This window comes from Colletes latitarsis, chromosome 9 (assembly GCF_051014445.1).
Source record: "Colletes latitarsis isolate SP2378_abdomen chromosome 9, iyColLati1, whole genome shotgun sequence".
In the NCBI taxonomy this organism is placed as follows: Eukaryota; Metazoa; Arthropoda; class Insecta; order Hymenoptera; family Colletidae; genus Colletes; species Colletes latitarsis.
Genome location: NC_135142.1, coordinates 18,098,374 through 18,125,311, shown reverse-complemented (window position 1 = coordinate 18,125,311; position 26,938 = coordinate 18,098,374). Strand labels below are relative to the sequence as shown.

At 35.9% G+C, this 26,938-nt stretch overlaps 1 protein-coding gene across 1 annotated transcript in view; it reads left to right on the top strand.

Annotated features, from left to right (window-relative positions):
• Nucleotides 1–26,938, top strand: part of Stet (stem cell tumor) — a 500,321-nt gene that overhangs the window by 398,303 nt on the left and 75,080 nt on the right. Inside the window, exon 7 of the mRNA XM_076773056.1 lies at nt 26,065–26,182. Within this exon, the coding sequence (XP_076629171.1) occupies nt 26,065–26,182 (118 nt within the window). The remainder of the gene's footprint in view (nt 1–26,064; nt 26,183–26,938) is intronic.

Below are 26,938 nucleotides of genomic sequence, written 5' to 3'. Positions count from 1 at the left end.
ATTTATTAGAAAAATTAACGGAAATGACAAAATGTAAAATGAATATGTACAATTTTCTTATTTGTTTGTATATTTTATTCAAGCGTTTAATCGTCACACTTGTTAAAAATATTTATAATTGAAATATTTTTTGAAACAAAAGTAAAATATCACGATTAGCAGATGTTTCTTTTCGCGGTAATTTCATCGTCGCTACTTTGGATAGTTGGCTGCGAGACATGGATTTGTAAATTGAATATACTTCGGTCGCGTATTCTGTTTGGACCGCGGTTTCCGTTATGGGACGTAGTCTTAAAGGAAATGCAAAACTTTATTTAGAATTGTGAGTGGAGAAACCAGAGTTAGGGAAAAATGAGTGGTAGAAGGATAGGCATTGAATTGTTGCACACAGCGTTTAAACAAGTGTCCAATTTGTGTGTTCTTTTTTCCGTGTTTGAGAATTTCAGACTGGTCGTCCTCCCGCGAATTTATCTAGATACTTTTCGTGTTATGCTTCTCGAGCAAAAGTTTCCCACGAATGTTCTTTTCTATTAGAAGTTTTATTTTCTGCAAATAAATTAGGCTTACTATTGTTTGTTAAAACAAGCACGCGCGTCCGACGTTCAGACATTCAGAAACAATGATTTGCATTTTAAAACACAGATTTTACGGCAGATATCACAGCCATTTTCCAACCGAAGATAATGCACGATTGAATTTAATGCTTTAATAATAAAAAAACTTCGAAAGCACACAGAGCGTTTTGATTATTTTCTAATAAATATACAGTCAAGCTTCTCGTAATTCGTTCCGTGTTGTGTCGAAATTTATTCTAAATATTTTTAATGATTTTAAGAGTTCGTACATGGAAATTAAAGTAAACAAAAGTTTAACATTTTAGTAAGATTACAAAATACACGTAGAGCTCCTTGTTTATTTCAAACAAAACAGTCCGTGTTATAAGATCGTCGAGAGTATATTTACATTTCCATTATTATACTGTTGGTTTTTGCAGTTCAATTTTATGTAATTTGAGTTTGCTTTTATTATAAGCTGTAAATCAATATTTTGTGATTATTTATAATTCTTGTTTAAAGAATATTTCAATTAACTATTTAAAAAGCTTTAAGCACGTATAATTATGTATTGTACGACAAGAATTTAGCAAATGTAAATTTAGCCAGATCTGTGCTACGAATTTGTTTATGATTTTATTTCTTCCATTCTATGGTTTTTCTCTCGTTAACGAAACATGCATCTACTGTTTCCGCCATTTTATCTACTCTATTTTTGTTTCTACGTTTCTTTTATTTTTTTGGTTCCCAACTACTTTTTACTTTAATTTCGTTAGAAGAAATTTTAGGAGGAAAGAAAGAACTGTTTTAATTAGGAGCATAAAGAGAATATGATAGATAATTATAATTTATTTTGAAACGAGATCATTACTTTTGTCTGTTTAATTACATGTTTTCGTCTGGTTCTAGTTTCAAAACGATAACGCAGGTTTCACTAAAAATGCCATAGTATGGAGAAGCATTTAAAATGAATAATGATTTTTTAATTAGACTAAGTTTTACAAAAATATCATTATTGTCGAAACATCTTATTTTTCTAAATAACTAAATATGTTTCTGAAGGAAAAATCTCATTTTCTGATTCTGCAAGGTCTACTTTTAAGGCTTGGAAAGCTTTATAAAATTTTCTTTGCCCTCTAATTTTTTGTAGCCAACAAAAACATGTTAGGTGTACGGTTTTACCCTACTTTCTCCTGTCAAAAAAAGAATGGTGTCAATTAGTTTAGATTAATCTACAATACAGACGAATAAATAAATCTAAGTTCAAAGTAAATGTTATTGTCTATTACTTTCCTCTTTGTGTTTTCCTTGTAATTGGAATGCGCCTAGCAACAGGCAACCCCATGACGCGCAAGCGCAATCTTACGATGATTTAGGCGTCAATACTAATATATTTATGATTATATTTTACTCAAAAATATTCATCAATATATTCTCTGCAACACTTTTCTCTTTTGTCTTTACTGTAATTCGGGTTACAGAAAATCATCGCTACGCTTTGGAATGTTGCTAATTACATTCACTTTTGGTATTTCAAACTAGCAACGTGCCATTAAAATCTGAAAGTTCATTTTGTATTCTCGAAATTAATCAACACAAAATCATAGAATAATATGAAAATGAGTAGTTGAAACGATTTACACCGAAGTTAACGTATATTTACCGAAAAATTTCTGCAAATTGACATTTTATTTATTCTACTTTAACAGATAATTCGCCCCTATTTGCGGTGTTGCAAATCAAATAAGTAACTTTTTAAATACTTTGATATTCCAAATATGACGCACTCTCTCTGTTCGTGGAAATATTGATAAAGAATTGCTAGCTTCGAGTAAAGTGGTATTAAAGTCACTTATCGAGAAATATTTTGACGTACTCGTCTCTGTTAATTCATATTAGTTTCACCAATCTCCTCGTCGAGGCCAGAATTCCGTGTTTCCGAGTGGATGTTTGCAGTACTGGCCTCGATCATCATCGGGTTGAGTTAATCGGCCTAATAATTTGCTTCCGATAAGTCATATTTCTCCCTGGGTTACCTTACGCGGCAAAGTGTTAAGCCTCTCATATTTAATTATCTATTCTAACAGGCTATGCGCCGACCAACGACGATAAACAGGCTTTTCGTCCCTCGATATCTGCAATCGTTGTTAACGTAATAACGATAAATCCGATGACGCAATTGGAAATCTTGATACGACGGAATATATTACGATTCGGATTTCGCGCGCAAAAACGTCAGAGAGAATATCGCAAAATTATTTTAAACGTTCGTAACGTTATAAAGTCGGCTCGCGACGGTGCTGGATTAACGTTTAAAAGTAGATAACGAAGTATGAAAAAAAATTGCAAGTTGATAGTTTGCAGACTGCTTCGAGATTAGTTTTGGAACAGATACAAGGTAATGCCTTTTTTAAATCGGAAAATTGGTTCGTTTAGAATAATAGAGTCGAGCACCGCGTTTAGAACACTGAATGCAAAGTTGAAATCTTGCCAAAATCATCGATGAGCTAAACTAAATATTGGGATAATCTGTGTACCGTTAGAAATTACATGACTTACGCAACTAACATTTTTTTATGAAATACGTAGCTTTAAAATTGTTTCAGATGATAGGTAGCTCTTAAGCGATTTGTATTTTCAGGATGATCCATCGGAGTTTACCATTTTTTGTCTTTTATTAGTACGAGATCGTATGAATCGATGGCTGAAATACGATAAATATATAAATTACATTTTAAATTACGCGAAAAGGATAGGAAGAGTATGTATAAATGCAACTCGTCGATTAATATTCTGTGCAGATATTGTAGTCCCGTCGCAAGTTAATATTACTCTGCAGTATTATCTTCTGTAACTTAATTGCAGAGTGATGAATGGTATAAATTGTAATAATACTTAAAACTCATTAAATTCCTGCGCCAGTCGCAAACAAATAAATGCAGAATCTTTTCTGTAAATATGTTTTCATTACGATTCGTTGTCCATTGACGAAAAAATATTCCTACGGTTACCGTGAATGGAACTCCATCAATGTGCACGTTTCTATGTCGACTTTTTTCGACAAAGAATCTGATGAAGAAATCAGAAAATAATGCGACTCTTTTTCATCGACGTCACCAAAATACATTCGTTGGTCCATAATTAGTATCGTCAATTTTGAAGCCTATTTTCAGAACGTCAACAATTTATTTTTGAACAATAATATCATATATTAAAAATATATTTATGAAAAAGATTCTGTGTTTACAGTAAATCCCTTTATTGTATCACGATTTTCTTATTCCATTGCATCACAGACTTATTATCCTTAACTATCGAACCATAAATCTCAGAAGAAAATCTAAGGAAAAAGGGAATAAAAATCCAGTTGTAACGTTATACAGTGTAATGTATTGTGTCTTTATTTATTAGATTGTTTTAATTTTTTAAATTTACCCTGAAGAAAAATAAAATTAAATAATGTTTGTATAGCTGCATTGTCAAATTATTTATTAGTTTTCTTGTTTCCAACGTATAAGGAAATAAGAAGCGATTTTGTTCTCTGACCTTTCATTGTGTCATCGTCCGGTTCCGCGCCAACGACACAATGAAAGATTTACTGTATTTGTTGCGGTTGATGCAGGAAGCGACTGTTTTTTAGATGTTTTTACGATTTGTACCATCCTTCATACCGCAATAAAATTGTAGAAGTAGTAATATATCAATTTGCAATAAAAATAAAATATATTTGTAGAATATTAATTGACGAACTTCAGTTATTCGTAAACTTTCCATTCTTTCACGCCCTTCATGGTTGCGCATCGTGGTTTTAAATAGTATTATTTACTTATTTCGATCAGTTACATACGTTTTCGTAATATTGAAATCGAGATATTAATGTTAATCATATCTAAGTTACTATTTTTCGATGTCTATCGAAAATCAGAATTTCCAGATTTGTGTGAGCGATTCCGTTGCAAGTATCTACAACACAGATTTATGCAAGAAAAAATCTAGAAAATTTGCTGGCACGAAGCTAACTATGTCTTTCACGTGTATTTTTAAAGACTACATACATTTATTATCTTCGTACGAATAACGTGTGAACGCGTTATAATTGCCTCTTTTTTTCACCGATTGGCCAATCCATCGATAAGCATTCCTGTTTGAATATTGCAAACACCGGAGCGAGCTGATCTACATCGATAGGATTATTTAACAATTTTTAATTCGTTCTCGCGTTCAGAACAAACGAGATGCGAAGGAAAACAATAGTTTCCAGTAGCAAATTTTGCCGCGTGGCGTGCATGCATAAATCCGATTGTTGTTTATCGCTTTATTAAAATACGAAATTCTAACATTCCATTTCGAAATCCATCGTAGCTACAACTAGTAATTAAAACGTCTGTTCCTTCAGATATTACGTTCTTTCAAATATTAATTTTAATTATAAAATCTTTGCGCGAAGATTGGTGGGATTTTTCCTTAAACATTTTTTTTTCTTAAAAATATGTTGCTTCGAGTAGCTATGACTAGTCGTGAAAAATATGTAGGACAAGAATGAATGAAATTGTTAAATTATTATTGAAATATTTCTGTTCTTTTATTCGAAAGATATCATGGAATGAACTCTGAATATTCCAGTTTAAATGCAAGTTTGCCAAAGCATTATGTTTCACGCTTCACTAAACTCTAAGGGGGGATAGAAATATTCAATTTACGAATCACATCTAAGGTACATTTTAAGAATCATTACTGTACTTCTTTGAGTATCGCAAGGTAGAAACTTATGTCATATTTGAACTAAAAAGGGATAGAAATGTTCAATTTACGAGTCACGTTTAGAGTAGCTTTTGAGAGTCATTACTGTACTTCTTTGAGCATCACGAGGTAGAAACTTATGTCATGCTTGAACTAAAGAGGGATAGAAATGTTCAGTTTACGAGTTACGTTTAGAGTAGATTTTAGGAATTATTACTGTAGTTCTTTGAGTACCATAAAACAGAAACTTATGTTTGAACTAATGAGGGTTGGAAACGATCAATTTACGAGTCACATCTAGAGTTCATTTAAAGAATCCTTACTTTACTTCTTTAAATACCACAAGGCAGAAACTTACGCCATATTTCAACTAAGGAGAGAATAGAAATGTTTAATTTACGAGTCACGTCTGGGGTTCATTTAAAGAATCACCACCGCAACGCTCGTTATTCCAACATACCGAGTCCCAAACATTTTCGAGTCACCGTACACGAAGCAACGTATAACATTGGACAGCGCGAACGATCGCTCCGTCGTCGATCGAATCTTTCCGTTCTCGAAATTGCGGTGCAATCGCGAGAACGCGTGGCAAAAACGACGAAGGCTCCGAGAAGAGGAAAGAATAGCATACAGAGGAGAGTGCAAAGGAGTGGTGGTTGGTCGGTGGAAGTGGGTAAATAGTAGGACTTGTCGACAAGAGGCTTTCGGTCGGCCTTTCGGGCGTTGAAGCGCTTTTGAAAAAGCTTTCGGCTTCGCCGCGGGGTCCTTTCGAGTGCCTGGCCAGGGGGGCGTTGGGGGAGGGGGAGGGGGAGTAGGGAAGTTGACGGAAAAGTGGGGATTACTGGGTGAGGAGGACAACCTGGTACGTAACAAGTGACAATTACCGGCGCTAACGAGCGTCGGGCCGCTCGGCGCAACCTGTTTCCTGCTCGCGCTCGAACCTCGAACGACCGCTGGCAAACGGTGCACAACATTCTGTCCTTGGCCTTTCTCGATAGGCGCCCAACAGAGGGTGTTCTAACCGTCGCGACGGCAGGTCACGCCAGGCGAAGGTCCAAGGTGTCGACCGACGTCGAGTGGTACGGCACTCGACGACGGCTGTTCTCGTTTCGCGTCCATCGACGCCTCTCTTGCCTCCAATCCTCTACGACGCAATTTTGCTGATCGCGGAGAAAAACTGCTTTGTAACTCCCGTCCTTCAATCGTGCTCCATGGCGATAACATCGGGTCGAATTGTGTTTCTCGTTCACGTAGCCCTTTCCGACTCTCGTTATCGCGAAATTACCGAATCGGTCCGGCGCATCGTGTTTATAGACACCCTTTGTCCCGATCTCGAGCTATCTCCAAACTCGAGCTTTCGGACCCTTTATAGTAGTTTGCGTTGTATTAATTAAATTCGAGATTTTGTTGTTGCAACGACTGGCTGAATTTATTACCGATGACTGACGGAAAGTGAAAGAAATATTGGAATTGCAAATATGTGATTTCTCCAGAGTTGTAGAAAATTTTAAATATGAACGTTCTTCGACTTCGATCGTTATTCATTATTATGTTCGCGAATAACTTGGAATATGAAATTTTATTTTGCGTTCAGGTGGAAGAAATTCTTTTCAAATAATTTTTTTATTCCTATTACAACGATCTTCTTGTAATATTATTGATTTAAAGATCTTATAATTATTATTATAAGACAATTCTCTCATACTTGAGTCGTGTAATAGGTGATTGTTTCAGGGTCGTAGAAAATGTAAAATATATACCATCTTCGATTTCGATCATTATTCGTCGTTATAAGTTAAAAAAAAATAATCTTTGAACAAAATTTTTTTTGCAGGAAAGAAAATCATTTGACGTAAGAATAAATTCGTAAAATATTTGAAGGAAGTAAACATACAAATTTCTTATTATCTGTTTTCAATATCCTCGATCGAACTTTTATTTCTGTTCCCTTCGAAAATGAAAATTGACTATGATTTATAAACATAATAATAATATACTAAAATGTAGAATGTTACGGTACTGCAGACATCTATGTACAAACACAAACTCGTAATAGGCTGCTGACTAAATCAATTGAAAAATAAATAAATAAAAAAAATTGACCGTGATTTCGGAATTTTACGCGAGTGATATATTGACAGCGATCGAAGAGGATTTGTTGCCTTTTTTAAATAGTCTACCGGAACGAAACTTTTAAAACTGATTTCGAAACCAGCGTTCCGGAAAAGTTTCTTTCAAATATGCGCTGCCAATCTCCATTTCTGCCTCAATTGCACTGTCCGCCGAGTAAAAGTTTCAGAACGTACCGTTGAATATGTTATTGATATTATTTGCTAGAAAACAAAGAGAGAATCGGACGGGGAAGAACAATTGTACGCGCGTGGATGTCTAAACAATTACATACTAAAAATTTGTTTAGTGCAAAGTTAGAAATGAACGAGTACTGTTTAAATATTTTGCTACGAGCAATCGACCAACGTTGCATTTGTGATTATTCTTTTTCGATTATTCAGAAAATTGACAATTTTAATGCTATCATATATTATTATTTAAGGAATTTATGTAATATTTTCAGTAGGAAGATATGTAAGAGGAGAAAGAATATCGACGAAACGTCGAACGATATAAACGACATTATACATATACTCCGGATGGCTGACTACTTTTAAAACTTACTACTGCGAATCGATTTTTAAAGTAACCAGTTCCCAACTTCAATCGATTATAAGATAAATATCTTGAACTTTTCTCCGCGGACAACTTTATTATACTTTTAGAAATCTTTACTCTCAATCTACTATAGTTTTCCAAAATGAAAAGTTGTTGTCTTCCTATTATAATCTTAGTTTATTTAAGGTCTTAGACTAGCTTGGTGTGTTCAAAAAATTCCGCGTTTCCGGTCATTTATTTCTAAACGACAAGAACTCTTTTTTCGATCAAAATTTGTCAATAAAGACATAGATACGTATAAATAGTATATACAAATTTTTTTTAAGAACAAATATATAATTTTTAAGAAACAAATATAAAAGGATATCTATATAATACTTAGGGTTCTGAAACAAAAGTAACAACACTTCAAAACGAAATGTTAATTTTTGTTTACAAAAAAATGGTTCTTTGAAATATGTATTTGTATCTTTTGGAAATCAATCCCAAAGAAGGCGATATTTTTTTACTACTATAATGTGGTTTAATCTTTTAACTCGTAACAGTAATGCACCATTATTATAATTTTGTCTAGAAAGTTGGTATTTTAAAACACGAGACCACCTTGTTTTTAACAAAATAAAAAATTAAATTATTTTCAAAGCTAGTTGAAGATTCGAATTTCGTAAAATTTTATTTTTTCCCCTATTTTCCCCAAGACGGGGAACACGATATTTACGGATAAAATTTTGAAATCTGATTAAAGCTCGACGCGGGTCAATATTGTAGGAAAATAATTCGTAGGTTAGTAAAACCGACGGTGATTACTGTCTGTACGTTGCTCTCTGACCGTTTGCGTACGTGTGGAAATGCACACAATGAGACGAGCCATCATCGCGTTTCGTTATCGTGATTCATGCAAATTCGGACGTTTCGCCAATCGATTCTCGCGCTGTTTGCATGTTTCAATATTGTTTTCCTTTATCCGTCGGGAAAACGATGTCTGATGTCTGATATGCATCGAAAAATGCTGTTAATTATCGTGGGGAAGTGTTGCAGCGTTTTATCGTTTTTCTTTTTTTTCGTAGATACTGGAAATTGGACATTACAATTGCAAAAAATCTCAAAAATTGCTATAAATATTTAAAAAGAAAGTCGATCATCAATATTCGGAAGAAGTTTCCATGTTATGGACTTGTTTATTGATTCCTACAATCAATGCAAATATAAAATAATACCTTTGTTTGAATTTCTTTCTCTGACGTTTATCGTGCCAATTATTCACAACAAAAAGAATACTCGTGTAATTGTTCAAATTTTTACGGGCTTATTTACAGAAAATATTTTACTTTTATTACATTGTAAGAATAATGTTATTTAGGTTGCTTTCTCTGGCAAGTTTTCCTATCTGATCAATATTGTTTATGAAAGTATTAATTGCTTATTCTTTTTACGTGTTAAATTCCTAGTTGAGAGGGGTAGAAATGTTCAACTTACGAATCATGTCGGGGTTCATTTTAAGAATCATTGCTGTGATTTTGATGAACCATTGTGTTCATTGGCGAGCTACTGATGCTACGTGGAATCATTTTAAGAATCTTTACTGTGATTCTTAAAATAAACCATTTCTTAAAATGATTCCATGTATCATCAGTGGCTCACCAATGAATGGAACGGTTCTAGTCCTCGAGTTGCTGGACTAATTAAACTCTAACCAATTAGAACGTACACAAGAGAAAACGTCCTTGTGTGCAATTGCATTTGAAGTCAAAATCAAATAGCCTTCCTTGATAATACGGAGAGCGTTGAGAGGGTAAGTAATTCTCAGTCTTCACCCCTTGGCGCAGAGCGACCAGGGGATAGATCTAATGCTTGTGATCTTCGGATTATAGTGGAACAAGGCCGATTGGCCTCGGAATACTAAAGCGTCGTGACACGAAGCAACATTCGTTACCAATACACAAAGGAACATCAGCAAACGTGTGCATTATTGCAGAGTAAAACTAATACCATCTTTTGTAATAAAAAGTTCTTAAGACCTACTTCCATGGGACATACACAAATTCTAGAATAATGGCAAAATGTGTCCGTATAAAAGTACCCTTTAACATTTTCACTGGCAGGATTTTCCAAAATGGAGTTAGGTCTGGGTTAGGTTTGATTATTATAATTTTGAAAAACATAGTTTCCCCTTTGCAACGACCTCGTATAAGTAAGATTTTTCAACAATTTTTATTTATCGATATTGACTTTTAGTCGTATAACAATTGCTAGTTTTATTCTACTATTAACACTTTGACTGCTATTTTTCACTATGGAACTAGAAAAATTCGTTCTTGAAATTGAGGAAAATAAATTCTGATAAAATTTCTGAATTTTACCAAGTTTACAAAAATAAGTATCGAAACAAACTTTAGGTTATGTAGTTTACAGTGGTTTAAAATTAACATTTTTGTCTAAAATTAAAAGTTTCATGGTGGTTTTCGTCTGGTAGCGAACACGTTGAAGCGAAAGTTCCACTGTAATCCGAAATAAACACAGTTTCGACTTTATCAGTCCCTCTCTGAAAATAAAATTCACGATTCGAATTTGTCATCCGGTTCGTTGCGCGTGAATTTTAGCCACGCGGGGGCGTAGAAACCGCCGTAGATTCTATTTAGTCAATGCGCGTACGCTTAGAACGTCGAAACGACCTCGTAAACGATTCCGCCCGTGCATCTGATATATCTTGGTCTATCTCTCTCGCTTCTATCCCCGAGCATCCGTTTTTCGCCGTGCTTCTCGTTGAAGGAGCGTGGAGATTCGTCAAATTAATTAGCCACCCTGTACGTAATTACACATTCATCCTCGTAGGTAGTTGCACGCGCGCGCGTACACATACACGCGTGCACGCACGCACACAGACACAAAGGTACGAGCTTCTGTGGTAGAGACGGAACGTCAAAGATCCTGGTGTAAGCGCGAGAGAAGAGGTGATTCGAGTAGGGTGCGGCAAAACGTGGATGAAGGGGTGGGGGATGAGGAAGCAGCAAACCAGAAGGGGAAAGGAAGAGGAGAAAGGGACCAGACCATACGGCTGGCGTGTACCAAGGATATTGGGCTATACGTCATACGTTGCATAGCTACGCGACCCCAAACGAGCTATTGTTCCTCGCGAGGAAGTGTTTTCCCTTCCCCTCCCCCCTTCCCTCTACACGCTCCCCTCTCCCATTTACCCCACTCGACGCGAGCTATTTCGTGGCGTGTCATCCCGATAATTTTGGAAATTTCGACGGTCTACACGCGCTACACCGTGACCGATTAATCGTCCCATAGGATCATCCTATCGGCGTGCCTTTCGGAAAAGCTGCATTTCCCGGGAAAATATCGGAATTCGTAGAATTTATTTAATTACTTCAGCGAGGTTTTTTTTAACTTTACTTTTTGTCCTATTCGCGGTCGTGCGGGGGGAGAGACGATAGCAAAACTACCTCGTATGGCTACTCGTAATATCTTTGCAAGTAATATGTATAGAATCATTGGAAGAAGTTTGAACAAAATCGATGACCCCACTTCGAAGTGCGGACGAATTGTTAGATTGAGCGAAATGAAATTATAAAACTCGTTTCTATGCTTTCTGAACTTATCTGTATATTTGTGTAACATAAATAAATGTATATATAAACTTTCTGTTATGAGATGCTTGGAGTGCACAAGGTATTGCATACCACTGATGAAACTGTGAGCCCCCCCACCACCACACACAGAGCAAGGACTAACATTATTACATATATATATAAAATTTCGTGTCTTACACGTTATAAATGAGACGATCGATCCCAATATCTTTGCATTTATCGAGGGAATACTGCTCTCGTGAAGAATTTTTAACGTCTTCCCAATGAACTATTCATTTTCTACGAAAATAGTAATAGTATACGATCGAAGGCAGCAACAATGATTCTAAAATGGTCGTCTCTAATGTCGAAGATTATTAAATTGGTGGGGGGAGGTGGGAGGGTGACGAACCCTACTGAGCAGCCTGCGTCAGCCATCAAGACGAGTTGTCTGATCGTAATATATGGTTCTGTACTGGGACTTGGTCATTTGATTGATTGCATTTGATTGCGCGTTATCCAATCGCCTGTATCTATCATAGATCGCTTATCTCCATGGTTATTCGCTATATCATAGCCGTATGTCATTATTCATTTACGAGGTGCGTAAATGGCGTTGATATTTGCGATCAATGGAATGTTGATATTCGGTTTTCATCGCTATTCCGATGCAGTCTAGTGGAAAGACTTAACGCGATTCACGCACGGCATGAGAAATCGTGCGATTATGTTTGATACCGACAGTTTGAATGAAAATCGTAATACGAATCGTCCTTACATCGCACGAAACAAATGTGAGGAGCTGTCGTAAATAGAAACTCGATTCTAATGAAATTGTATGAGTCATCGAAAATTCAGTATGTATTTTAGAAAACATTTTATACTTCTCCTACGGGGTTTTTTAGTTTGTGTCATTTTGTTTTGATGAATAGCCGAACAAAAAGAAATTAAATAAACTGTTTGAATTTGAGTGACAAACTACTAAACAATGTAACGAAAAATGTTATGAAACATGGAGGAAAGTGTTTAATCTAAATGGAAAAAACGTTCAAGTATTTATTGTTATATTCAAAATAAAATTTCTTTCTATCGCTATACGACTGACTTATAATAAATTCTCACGTATTTTACCTTTAAGAATCTCTCTTCATACTGATAAATAATGCCTAATATTTAAATTAATTCATATACTTCGTACGTTTGAACAAACATTATTAGTGCAACTTTGGAATAGATTGTAGTAATTTTGTTCACCATATTATAATATTAATTGTATCGAGTTCAAACCTTAAAATCACAAAGTTATTTGATCCAAATACAATTTGAAGATTGGATTCGTTTTATAATTTTTGCACTGTTTCACAAACGGACATCCAAACGTAAAATGTACCGAGAGAAGTAATTTTTTAAACATTTTCATTTTCTTTTGAATAAAAATATTCTACCATTTGCTTCGTTCTTTGCAAAACTTTCCTAATGGTCAAAATTTCGATTCCCAGAAGATCAACAGCGATCAACTTTTTATCAGGGAAAAATGATAAATTACAAAGCGGTCACAAATAAAGATATTTCCTACCATAAAAGAATTACTTAATAAAGAATTTCTCGATCGACCTAATATTAGTAAACTGAGCAAGACCCAACAGTAGGGTCAAACCGTGTTAAGCGCCAGTATTTGCTACTTTATTCTTATTTTCGTTCGTGGCAAGGAGAATCCTATTTATTTCTAAGAATTCTGAAACCTAACCACGGTAGGATGCTTGGAAAAGAAGTCGCCATTACGGAGGTAGACAGGGGTTCAGTTAGTGCATGCGTGGTTTACCGTATGGTCGTACATCATCGGCTGGTTTGCGTCGGTTTAACCACCCTCACCGCCAGTTGCGCCGGTTATCCGAGCATGGTGACCAAGTCAGAATGATTCAAGCGCCGCGGTCGCCAGATACTCGCACATAGAACTATCTCCTACGCGACGCTGGAAAATCGCGAACAATCTCTTGCTCTCGTTAAATCTACAAAACGTGTTATTAATACAACCTAGAAGCGTCTTTTCCTGCTCTCTGTTCAGATTCAAGTAGTAACGACCGACATTGGTCAGACGATTCTGTTACACATTAGTCGTAATTAGTGTTGAGAAATGCACCAAGCCTGGGCACATTTTACTCGAAATAATCAGACTATTTTAAATACATTATTATTTTTATTTCGCAAATAACATAGAAAAATAATTTTATTTTGTATTTATTCAACGAAATTATTCTCAAATAATTTAATTTCTATTATATGTATTTTCTTGTAGTATTATTGATGCAGAGATATTATAATTATATCTCATGATTAGACCGTTCTCTTATAGTTGAGACTTATAATTAGTGTTCAGAAATGCACTAGGCCTGGGCACATTTTACTCGAAATAATCAGACTATTTTAAATACATTATTATTTTTATTTCGCAAATAACATAGAAAAGTAATTTTATTTTGCGTTTATTCAACGTCATTATTTTCACATAATTTCATTTCTATTATATGTATTTTCTTGTAATATTATTGATGCAAAGATATTATAATTGATTAGACAGTTCTCTTATAGTTGACTCTTATAAATAGTGTTCAGAAATGCACCAGGCCTGGGCACATTTCATTTGAAACAATCAAATTGTTTTAATTACTTTGTTATTTTACAAATAATATAGAACTTTATTTTGCTTTCAATTGAAAGAAATTATTTTCAAATTATTTTTTCTCTTGTTTATATTAAACAATAAATTGAAGTTGATATTCGTTCGGACGGAAGATTGAATATAATTAGTCCGCATTCGCTAGAAAAACATAAAGTGTGTATGTTGGAAAATTTTTCCAAAAATAGCATGCAACGATTAATTTTTAATCGTGAATGATGATAACGCACGTTGTTGCGAGTTATTGCGTAATTTATATTAAATATGTTACTGTAAATTAGCCATATTAAAAATGTCTTGGACTTCAAAGGTATTGCCAATTATTCGGATCAGTGTGATTTGCGTTTCGCGTTGTATTGATTGATGTTACTATAAAGTTCTGGAGTAGTATCTTTCCACCGCAAAAAGTAACTACGTAGATAAGTAGTGGAACCATCAGTCGTACAAACAAAGGCGTAAACCGTCTATTTATGAGGGTCATAATACGACACCTAACCTTCCACTCCTTTCCCGTTCGGCTATTCTAGGTCGTGTCTCTTTAATGTTCTGGGAAAAGCTCGCCGAGGTGCTGGTAGCATCTTCGGCCAGATTAGGCACGCAGATACCGTGGATTCTGCGAAAGTTTTGATAGGTGCAAAGATGGAAACAGTCGAGGCAAGAATATATGCGAAAACGCGCGGAAAAGAAACGATCGAGCACGATAGTTTTTCAGTCGTACAGAAGTCATATTGGCGACTGTACTAAATTCCCTTAACGTTTATTACGAAAGTGAAAGGTTTGGAACGACCGAAAACGCATCGATAAATTCATTTTATGAATCCTAATGACCGTAGTGCGCCTATAGAGGCGACCATTCCAAAGGTACGTTTTACGTCGCGTCGTAGCCGTCGTTTGAGCACCCGTAAAGAAAATTGTGTTTCGTAGACTGCTCGTAACGTTTCTCTATGTTTTATATTTTATAACATATTACTTCTCACAGATCGTACATTGAGATACAATAAAGAAATAATCCATTTACTTGATTGTAAACAAGATTTTTAGATTTTTTTATAATAGTGTCTTAACACTTTGCCAACTGCTCGTGATCTTCGTGCTAAAATAAAATGATTTCACTTCAATTTTGATAATTCAGTAACTGGAAAAAAGCAAGAATGAGATAATATTAGAACTGACATTATGTGAAAATTTACCACAAAAGGTTACCACACAAAATATTAATTTACTGTATTTTACAATAGAAATACGTTCATTTTCTAATGTACGAATACGAGTGGGATGTCGTTTTTACGACTAGCAACATTCTTTAATTTTTTTGTTTGCTTTTTGTAAATAAAAACCAAACCTGCTTTGTAAAGAGAAGCAACACAGTGTAATAAACGATATTTGGTAAAAATAAATGAAAAGAATTCATAAGGAACAATTGTTTTTAAAATAGTGATTCGCCATATAGTGTACGAATATCAGTGGGAGTAACTGTATATTGAACAGTATTGTTCGAGTGTTCTGAAGGAAAGAAACAGTTTTTTTCTGAGAGTAGATTTTTATCAATTTCTTTGTATTCGAGGTCGATGGACATTTAAGAAGCGATACGAAATTTAGCGAATACCTATACGAGAAATTTGATATTTTTTTGCAAACCGTCGCTAAATTCTTCGATCCCCGGTCACCGTGTTCTCTACGTAGTCCGAGCACGTGTTCTTGGCTGCCAGAAGTCAATTTCCTTCTTTGAGAAAGTCCTTTCTTCGTCGGTTTATCTCTGTTTCGCAACCTTTCGATGGTTGGTCTCCGTCCTCCGTCATTTACCGCCACTCGATTCCCAAGGCACCATCACGTATTACCTCTCCCTTAATGTCATCCTCGCAGAAACCGCCCCTGTATACACTGAGGTCATAACTTCCGGAAGCGCTTTGATGCTTTATACGAGTTTGCCCAAGATATTACCTATCGGTCGGGGAATCGAATTCTCGAGTAGGCGTGAAATCGTCTTTCCTTTTATTCCCCTAAGCAGGAATGATGGCTCTCAAGCTTATAATTGATTTGTCAAATTCATTTGATATACACACCATTCGATATGGTCTGAATAAGTTTAAAACTGACGTGTTTATTTCTTCTATAATACTTTTAAAACACTTCCATTGCCTGAGATTCACGATTCAGAGTAAACGAATGCGACTGTTTAAAGCTGATATACATTTTGTCTATTGTTTCATACTTTATATCGAAGCATCAGAATATTTTGTATTAGTTTCGTAGAGCTTTGTTCGTTTTTAAATTAATTTTTATCAATTTCTGGATCTTCACTAGGAATAATTCTTTTAAATAATTAGTGTGGGATGATGCACCTGTTGCAACCACAGTTTTTTTCACTATTGACGAGACACCACCATTCTTTCTTTTTTCTAATATTTTGCGTTAGTTTCCTTTGCATGGGCCAAACTAAAGCTTAATAAAAGCTAATCAAGGGGAGCAGCAGGTCCTGCCTTGAAAGCTGGAACATTGAATGGTTGGTCGAGCACTTGTAAGAAAGACAAGTTGAGCGTATCCCTCTGGTGGCGAGCGCGGTAACTCTTGCCTCAAACTCAATTCCGACACTCGTTATTTCGTTCGTTGACATTTTGAAAACTAACGAGTACCACGCGTTCGCCATGGAATAATTTCATATTCGTAAAAAAATTACTAAATACCAAAAATATGTATTCTTGATTGAATACTATAAATCTTCCCGTGCATTTCACCCAAAATAAGCATTGAAAAAATTCGAAAAGAACCCTACCGAAAATACGTCGTCGTTTTAGCGTAGTTTGAACACAGATGTACGGAATTCGACGCATGAAATAACTTTATGGTCGTTTCGGTGAAAATCTTGTTTCCCCCGGCGGGCATAGTTGTGGCCTGGCTACGTTTGATTTATCGTGAAATATCCCTACCCTCCCAGAGGAATAACAGCAGGACGACGTCCGGATATGCGCGTGCGGAGTCCTAATAATCTAATATGCCGCGACCTGAGCGCAATTTCATGCTTTCTCGGGCATGCGGTGCACCCCGCCGTCGTCTCTTCCGCGATCAAACGTCCTTCCATCTCTCTGTCTCCCCGACTTTCATTCGTCGTCTCGATCTCCGTCATATCCTCTCCGCGTACGCTTGCTTCCCGTTCCTGTAAGTGAAATATATACCTATCCCCCTCCCTATTAAGAACATTTTCAGCCGGAATTCATGAATTTCACTTCGACATACAACGATACGTGTCCCTAACGAAATTTAATCTAGGTTGCTCGGGAAGAAACAGCGTGATCTTTTATTTATTTATCAAATTTACTCCAAATGGTGTCGTTGTCCTAGGCGCGACGAGTAGAATAATAAAGTAAATTTTGCATCTCGTTGCATCTATTATAATATTAGATTGTACCATGTGACTTCTGATAGGGCAAAATAAAAAATTCTTTTATTTTATGGAAAAAAAGTTAGCAAAACGATAGAACAAGCCGTATAATTCTAACATGAAATAATACCAAAAAATAGGTAAATTGTATTGATATTTTTTGTGAGATTGTGTCCTCTGTAAGAAAACAAAATTCTGTCATTGTGTTCTCAAGAGAAAGAAAACTCTCAGCTTTTATTATATTTTTATTTCTTTCAAAAATGCCTTTCTCGGTACAAAACGCTCCACGATCGCCGAGTTTAACGAGCCGAAGAAGCGATGTCGTCGATCGAATATACATACGCATTTCGTTCGTATGTATGCACGTATACCGGGTGTTTCAACAAACTTTGTCGTACGAACTATTTCCTCTATTTTCAGTACTCCAAACGAATGTTTGAAAAATTATTCTGCAGTGAAAATATTGCAATTCTCGATGAAAACACGAACCCGATGGAAGGTTACCTTGTTTTCTATTCAAAAGGTGACTTTTGTCTTAACAGTACCCGGTATGTGACTTTGAAACGTGTTCAACGATCTGCGGTTCAGAGTTGTTCGAGGTTTTCGTATACGTTGAAAACGAAGAAAATATTTTTGGGGATAAAGTTCGACGAGACACCCTATATGTACGCGATTCTGTCACTGGTATTGGTGGCCTAGATATTCTATTCAGTCAATCGGTTCCAAATCTGCACGCGAGCTAGACGATCATCGCAAGATTCGATTTCCTGGCGGCTTTGATCGTGGACGAGTGAAATTGGATTTAAGGACTACTTATCCCTCTTCCTGCTACGAAGACGCGGTACAGAGGATAAGACGGAAGACGATTCTTATGGAAGTATTATTCTCTGGATGCAGTCGGAGAAACCGTGGAACGTGTTCACGACGGCGGCCTAGCGAGGATATTCACTATAAATACAATAATTTCTTTATCGTCTCGGTGCATTGTTACGCGATATCAATATTGATGGACATGGACGGCGGTGTTTCTCTATTTCTTCCGTAATTATCGTGTGTAGTTACTGTAAAATGCTACAAACGGTTAGACAGCAACGACAGAGCTTTCAGGAACAGTATTTATAAATTGTAACTCGTACCAATTACGATAGCAAGTTGTCGATACGGCCTTGTCTACATTTGGATCGAACAAGCTATAGAAGAATAAAATGTATTCCTCTCTAACTGCAATTCAGGAACTTTTGTTCTAACTCAAATTTTGAAATTATACATTTAAGATGAGATTTAATCTCAAATAATATTTTTAAATATGTAGTATTTAATTTTGTTTGAAGTTCGTAAAAGGAATACCCACAAAAAGGAACAGATTTGAATTTATGAATACCTCGCGAATGTAAAAATGTGTTGATTTTAATATATAAGTGGACTGCAAATGTTTATGAATTTATGGGAAATTTTAATTTTCAAAGAATTACAGAATGTACTTGATATACAAAATTATAAGAAATACTTAAAGTAAGATACGAGGTTTACAAAGCTCTCAATTCATTACTTCTGTTAAGAAAACATGTATTTTATATAAAAATCTACAGTCTATATACAAGGTGTTCGGCCATCCCTGGGGAAAATTTTAATGAGAGATTCTGGAGGCCAAAATAGGACACAAATTAAGAATATCAATTGTTGATTGAGGCTTCGTTAAAAAGTTAATAAAAAATTAAATTAAAAAATTTCAAATCATTCACGGAAAAATCATTTTCGATTGCGGGGATCAATTACAATCATTTTTGGTCGATAGACGTACTCTCGAAATCCTACGCACTTTCGAGAAAAAAATTCAATAGGTGGAGAAATTTTTCAGGAAAATTAAAAAGATTCAAATCGTTTTGAAAAAATTATTTTCGATTGCGGTGGTCAATTACAATCATTTTTGGTCATTACACATACCCCCGAAATCCTACGCATTTTCGAGAAAAAAATTCCTTACTGAAAATATAATTTCTGGCCAGAAATATCTGCCCGAATTTTCATGCGAATCTTTAAAACGTCATAACTTCTAAACGGATTGGACGATTTTAATATTTAAAAAAGCAGACGGCGCGTATTTTAGTGTAGAATATGTACAAATCGTAAAAATATTCGAAAAGTTGGTCCTTGACCCCGCAAAATGAGAAAACCCCCATAAAAATGGTCCAATTTTCAAACAGCCATAACTCCTACAATTGTGAATATATTTCAATGAAACTTTTTTCTGAAGTAGAGCTCATGGGTACCTACAAAAAAGTATTAAACAACTTTTCTGTAGGGCGTTAAACAAAATTACTAAAAATCAAAAACGAATTTTTAAGAAGAATCGACAGGGGGTAGGTGCCTAAATTTTTCGGCAAAAAAAAATTTTTCAAATCGTTCTAAAAAAATTATTTTTAATTCCGGAGATCAATTACAATCATTTTTGGCGAATAGACATACCCCCGAAATCCTATTTATTTTGGCCTCTAGAATCTCCCAGTAAAATTTTTTCCAGGGATGGCCGAACACCTTGTATAAGACTTGATGATGTAGTCTCATAATTGTGAAACTTGGTATCAAGAACTTGCGACGAATCAGACTCGTCGTTGTAGTAGTTGGATATTACATTAAAAATTTCTGTTATCTATTTTCTACTCCTTCGTGACTTAAAAATCTTCTACCGTCCAAATAGTGATGCAAAGATCGAAACAGTTAATAATCAAAAGGAGCTATATTTGGCAAGTATGACAGATGCACCAGAGTTCCATAACCCCGAGTTCTTTGATCTTGGGTGGTTTTAGCGCACGTTAGATGTCCCATTGTCACGCTGCGATATGGCGGCCTTTTCTGTCGGCTATTACGGTATGTCTTTAGGTAATTATCTAGAAAAAATTCCATAATCGTAGAGGGAACCTTGCTCCCACGAATGACTTTGGAATTGTTCTAAGAAATTTGTTTTGGAAATTGTGATTTTCTTTTTGAATTATTATGCACATTTCTGTACGCTTTTCTTCGTCCAAAGTAGAATAAAAAATCTTGAAACGTTAACTTTCAAAGGGATGAAATTTAAAACATACCGTAATTTAAATGATATAATTTATTTTTAAAATACTAATAATTGCAGTAAGTGAGAGATCGAAAAAATTGACAAACGCATATGCATGTGCGACCATAATCCACATGAATAGCTTTTGTAGAACGCATAGCACTCACAGGGTCAACCCTTTGCACTCGTATTTATATTTGAAAAGGAAACAACTCGGAATTTTTGTTCATATGCGATCAAAATGAAAACATTTTTATGGGAACATATTACAATTTAACTTGTCGGTTTAGTGGAAAAAGTAGAAAAATACACAAATTTAATCTGCATCTCACCCCTCCTGAACGGTGAAAATCTGTACAATATGTGTACATAAATTTTGATTTTTCAAAATATTTAAAAAATAAATAAAATTTCTAAATTGGAAAAAACACGTCGGACACCCAGGAATACTAAAGACTAAAATAATGCTGTACTACAAAAAATATGAGGTTTCAGTATCTTTTATTACCAGCTTTTATGAATGTTTCAAATATAGTTCCAACATTCCCCTCGAAAACACAATTTTATATTACAATTGTACTTTTTATTTTTCTTTGATGATTTTATAAACAAATTACCTCTGAAACAAAACCAATTAGCCAGAACAAAAGAGAAGAAATCTTTTATTTTTTATTTATTTATTTTATTTTCTATATACACACACATTTAAGCAGAAACTACAAGAAAACATTGTAACAAGGGTCTCTAGAGTGAAATACTAATGTAAATATGTGTATAATAATAAAATGTAGGATGGCGACTATGTGGCGACATACGAGCGCAAAGGGTTAACCTTTAAAATAACCTAAGAAAGACTGTTGTGCTTCTTGCCACAAAATTGTAATATTTCAAAGATTGACAACGCGTTGACCAAGTGTCCTAATACTTTTAACAGCGCTGAAATTTAGTTTTATAATATTTTTGGTACTCGCGATCCGCGAGTCCATCGCTGTCCTATCTTATTCCCGAGAAGCGTGGCAGACGTCAAGCACCGAGCCACCTGTGCTCGCGAGCGCAGGGGTCTAGAGAAGGAGAGTAGACGACCCCTTTCTGGTTTCCTTGAACCCAGGTATATCAGTCACATCGCTAATTGGAAATCGCTCGTGCGATCTACGGTGTCTCGAGGCGCACTGGCAATTAGGTGTGCGCTTACGGACCTGTCAGCCGCGCACCGAGCCACTATGCATTCGAGATCACCCTTTTTTTCCCCCAGACCAACACGATATCTCACGTTTCTGACTGTCTCCATTTTCACTGATTCCCCCCAGCTCGAGCGGTTTAGTTTTCCATTTCACGGATACTTAAATCCGTACGCCAGGCGAAACAGAGTAGCTTAACAGTTTTAATGCTCCCTACGCCCCCAGCCAAAAAATACAGTTTTATGTTTGTAACAAACGATACGGTACAATGGCGGGCTTGGAGTGCGTGGATCGATGAAAAAGCATCGCGACGTTCTTAGGTTTCGCGAACGAAAACATATTTCATTTAATACTAACTCCGTGTTCAAAATTGTGAAGTTTTGGTTTTAAATAAATGACAATAATAATATTAACCCTCTATGGGCCCGTGTAACTTTCAGAACGCATGCTAAATAATTTTAGTTTTTTTACAAGATGACGTATACGCCTTAATTATATAATGTCTTTGAGATAAGTTGACAGCATCATCAATCTGAGATATCAAAGTAAATGCCTTGCAATTTTATATTTAAAAAAAAAATTTGAGTCGCATTAGCGCTTTATCGGTCCCGCAATTTTGATAAAATTGGTTAAAAAATTGTCAGCGTTTTTCCTCCATGTTCTTACTGGAAAATTTTCTATTTACATATCGCCATCTTATCCTACTTGCGTTCTATGCTCCACCTATGATCTTTTTACAGCCGCTCGATGTCGTTCGCTCTTTCTATATCATCGCACGCAGTTACCTTTTCCATTACCGTTCGCCGCCATCGCATTCCTGTTAAGCATTTTAGTTGGTCGTCGAGGACCAGAAAGAGGGACGTAAGAGTCTCTCCTCTCTCGTATCTAACTCTCTTCCTCTTCCCTTTTCCCTTTGTTCCTCCTCCTCTGTCTCGCTACGTACAGTATGATCCCCCATTTTGTTCAGATTTCGACCCCACATTCCGTCCGCGAGTTATCCACGCCATTTCTTATAACTGCTCGTCTCGAGTGAGCCTCCAGGGCAGTTTAGAATTTCTCGCCTCATGAGGAGCCGAGGACAAATCGAATCGCGTATCCTGCCCTCCCATTTTGTCCACGCCTGGTCCCGAGCAGTGGACAGAATGAAGGGTAGTATAGTATTTCGTCTCTTCCCATTCCCTCGCCTTTTCCATTACCTTTTCCCATTTTTCCTATGCTCGTCGAGTCAACCATCCTTTTTTTTTTTATTCCTGTTATGGGATCAGAAATGCCTACAGTAGCAGTGTTTCTCTTTTCCCCTGATTTCTACGCTACTCCTGCCATCATAATCGGTTCTTATTTCCTGCTGCACCGACCTCGCTGCAATGCTTCCCACTGTGCCTGACAGATGACTCCACCGCTCATATTTTCCCGCGCTTGCTCAGATTGTTTTGTCTTCCCGCCTAACCTCACTTTTCCCCACCGAACACACCCTATTTATTCTTCGTTCTCGACTATCTATTGCCCCACAATCTTACTTCGTTTCTCTTCCCGCTAAGTACAAATTTTTTTTTCTTCAATGCGCACCTGTTCTAGCTTATCTGCGGAGAGAAACTCAAATTGAAATATGTTGCAGTCCATATGGTAATGGGGAAGGGATTTTGTTATTTTCTTACCGAGACAAATCGTGGATACAAAGGCTTCTCTGTATTATATTATACAGGGTGGTGCAAAACGGGTAGAGAGTGATTCTAAACGCAAAACTAAGTAGAAAATAAAGAACAAAATTGTTGCATGCAAAGGTTCATTTTCCAGAAAATGGATGTAAAAAATTCATTATCTATGAATGCAATAGAGTACGACTTGGACATTAATATAAGTAGAAACAGTGGGTAATGGGCAGACGTACCACGCGTATCCGACAAATTTTCAAAGTCAATTATTGCGAAAATGAAGCTTCGAATAACAAAATTTTATTTTCCATTCTCAATTTGTTCCTTCGAATAGGATCACCCCCTTCTCGGTTATACCATCTGCACTGGGACGTCCTGTACAAACCGGATAATTTGCAAAGGACAGACGCGTACAAGTATCTTTGGAAAAAATTCTATGAAATCTGTTTTGGTAGGGATTAATTACACCGTACTAACTCGAAAGACACGCGAGATCGAGTACGTATGTTACGTATGAATATAGAAGCGCCGGCAGATATCGACTGGTCGAGATAATGAGGAAGTTTAGACGCCAGAAGTCCTTCGTAATTGCGCGAAAGTGTTTTTCCTTTTCCTCGCGGTGAATCGGCGAAGTTAATTCCTCGTTATTTCGCTACCTCTGGCGACGATTAACGAGGGCGTGCAACTATCCCTTCGCGCGAAAATCGCCTGCAGGCCGACGATTATTCAGTTCTGAGACATCCTTGGGGTACCGATAGATTAATTTCGAAATATTCTAACAGTCTTGCAGAAAAATGTTTTTCTCCCTATTGACGAATCTTCTTATAATTGTGACCGATTTTTCCTTTTCGCGACGATCGGTACCAACGTTACGAATAATCCTTGAAATTTGTGATATAGTTCGATCTTGCGAAACGATCGATTATTAGGTTACTTAATTTTAAATATTTTAATGCAACGTTACTGGATGGGTGACTATTAATATTGTTAAATATATACAGTTACTCTCACTCGTAGTCGTATATTATAATGGTGATTCGCTGTAAATGAAATAGAACTTGTTTCATACGAGAATTCTTTCCATTTATTTTTATTAAATGTTTTATTACACTGTGTTATTTCTTCTATTTACGAAGTAGATTTTTTTTTAATAGTAACAGGCAAGTAGTGCTTAATTGCAAAACCAATGGAGAAGTATAATAATAGAAGTAATATACAATACTGTCAACAATAAACAAATCACCAATACTAGTATGTACTGGACACGGCCAGCGCTACTTAACTTCGATGATCGAACGAGAACCGGTGTTTTCCACGTGGCACTATCGTTGACAAGTTCTGTTTTTAATTTAAACCCTTAAATATCTCAATGTATGAAAAATTAATTTATACCAGTTTCAAAAACGATGGCTCAATTCATAAGAAACAAACTTTTTTTTATTTATAGTGAATCACCATTATAATGTAGGAATACGAGTGGGAGTAACTGGTATATACTATAAGTAAACTTTAAAATGATACTAATAATAACTTGTCCATTTTGCGAGATCTGGATACTTTGTTAATTTTCAAACATTGTAACGAATCTCAGCATCTATTAACACTAAACCTACCAATACTTCATGTATACCCATTTCTTTTCTCTGTTACGAGGCAACGTACTTCTAATTTTTGCAACATATGTGCAGAAAACTGTATTTTGAAATTTATTCGTAAGATATCTTTTTCTTTTATGTCGAATATTTATTTTTAAAACATGAATTTTAAAAATCTGTACAAAAACATTGGATAATTTTCCTTTGAATGTGCATGCTTAGTACTTTAACTTCATACAGAAAACTGAGAAATTACGTTAAAATTTTTTAATTTTCATCGAATAGGAAATAAAACGCCCTTGAAAACAATTATTTAAGAAAAAATGCTGGCTGGTAATTACGCAAGTATAAATTTAAATTCATTTTCAATGAAGAATTTGTTATCACATTTTGTCCGGTTTTTTACAAAGAAATATAAATCGTTCAACCTGTCAGATAACCAGTCATGGTAGGCAAGACACAGTACATATTTTTCTCAGAAAATAAACAGTAAGAATAGAAATGAGTATTGAAAAATTCATTCTACGTATACTATATGAAAAGTCGTAAAATTTAATTGTGCTAAAATAACATTGTATGTTAGAAATTCTAAACGAAATTTTAAAAACGGTCACTTGACCGATCGTGGTAGATTTAGAGTTAATATAAAATGAACATTCCTTAAATTTTCTTTAACGATGCATTATTTGCATTAGGTCAATGTTATTGCATAAGGTATTCTCGACACCTACATTTGAAATTCGATCTTTTATACCTAACCACAATTTTTCAAACTTTCGTTAATATTTTACGTCAATGAAATCGTTTAAACAAAAATAATAGCAATACATGTATTCTTTAAGCTTTCAAAACTTATCAAAGTCCAAAATATTCAAGTTTCCCAAGATACTCAAAACAATCAAGAATTGCAAGAGTTAAGGCTTCGAATCGATTACGAAATCAAATTATGCAAGGACGTAGTAATCCAATTAAGGTTGTCCTTTTGATTGCAGGATGGTCCGCATGATCGGCGACGAATTCCTTACGGAGGAAAGGGACCGGAAGTACTACGCCGACCATTACACGTGCTGCCCGCCGCCTCTCTTCATCATCCTCATCACCCTTGTGGAGGTCAGTAGAAACAGTTATCCTTCGTAACGTGTGCATCATGGCTGCGCATAATAATAATCCACGAACTTTGATCCAGGCGCGTAACCTCGAATCGATAAATTTTTAATAAAATCACATGGTCGAGAGGTGTGTCGCGGAATCGAGAGAAAACGAGAACACAGGGGTAGGGGGAGGGGGTCTGATATTTATTAAAAATGCCTTTGATACGCGTATCTCTATTCCTCCCACGCTACTTCGAATACCGTGACATTACCTTTGCGTCGTGTTCCGATTAATATCGCGACAACGACGATAGCCAGGAATTTCCGAGGCTGAAAGGATCGCGCCGTTTTGTTTTCCTCGTTGTCCCGTAACCGTGTTATTAAATTCGCTAGTGCGAATTTGTTTTCGCTCCGCGCGAAGAATCCGTTGTGCTAAAGTGCGGCCGTTAATTTTCATTCGCATTGTGCGGCCAACTGCGGGCCGCCGCGAGCAGGGGAACTTTACGGGGAAAAGTGTAAAATGCCGCGAAAGTTCGCACGAAATTGGAGCCGCGTGCATTATGGTGAAGCATGGTGTCCGACTTCATCTTGAATTATTTCACGGGTACATTTAGCCGAGGGAATCGTTACTTTCGCGAAATGCGACGCACCGGTGTAATTATATCGTTGACGCAACATTCAATTACCGTGCACGCGATACCAACTTCTTTGTTTTAGTAAAATATAGACTACCATCCATGGGAGTTCCTGGTATTATTAGTTACAGAATATTTTA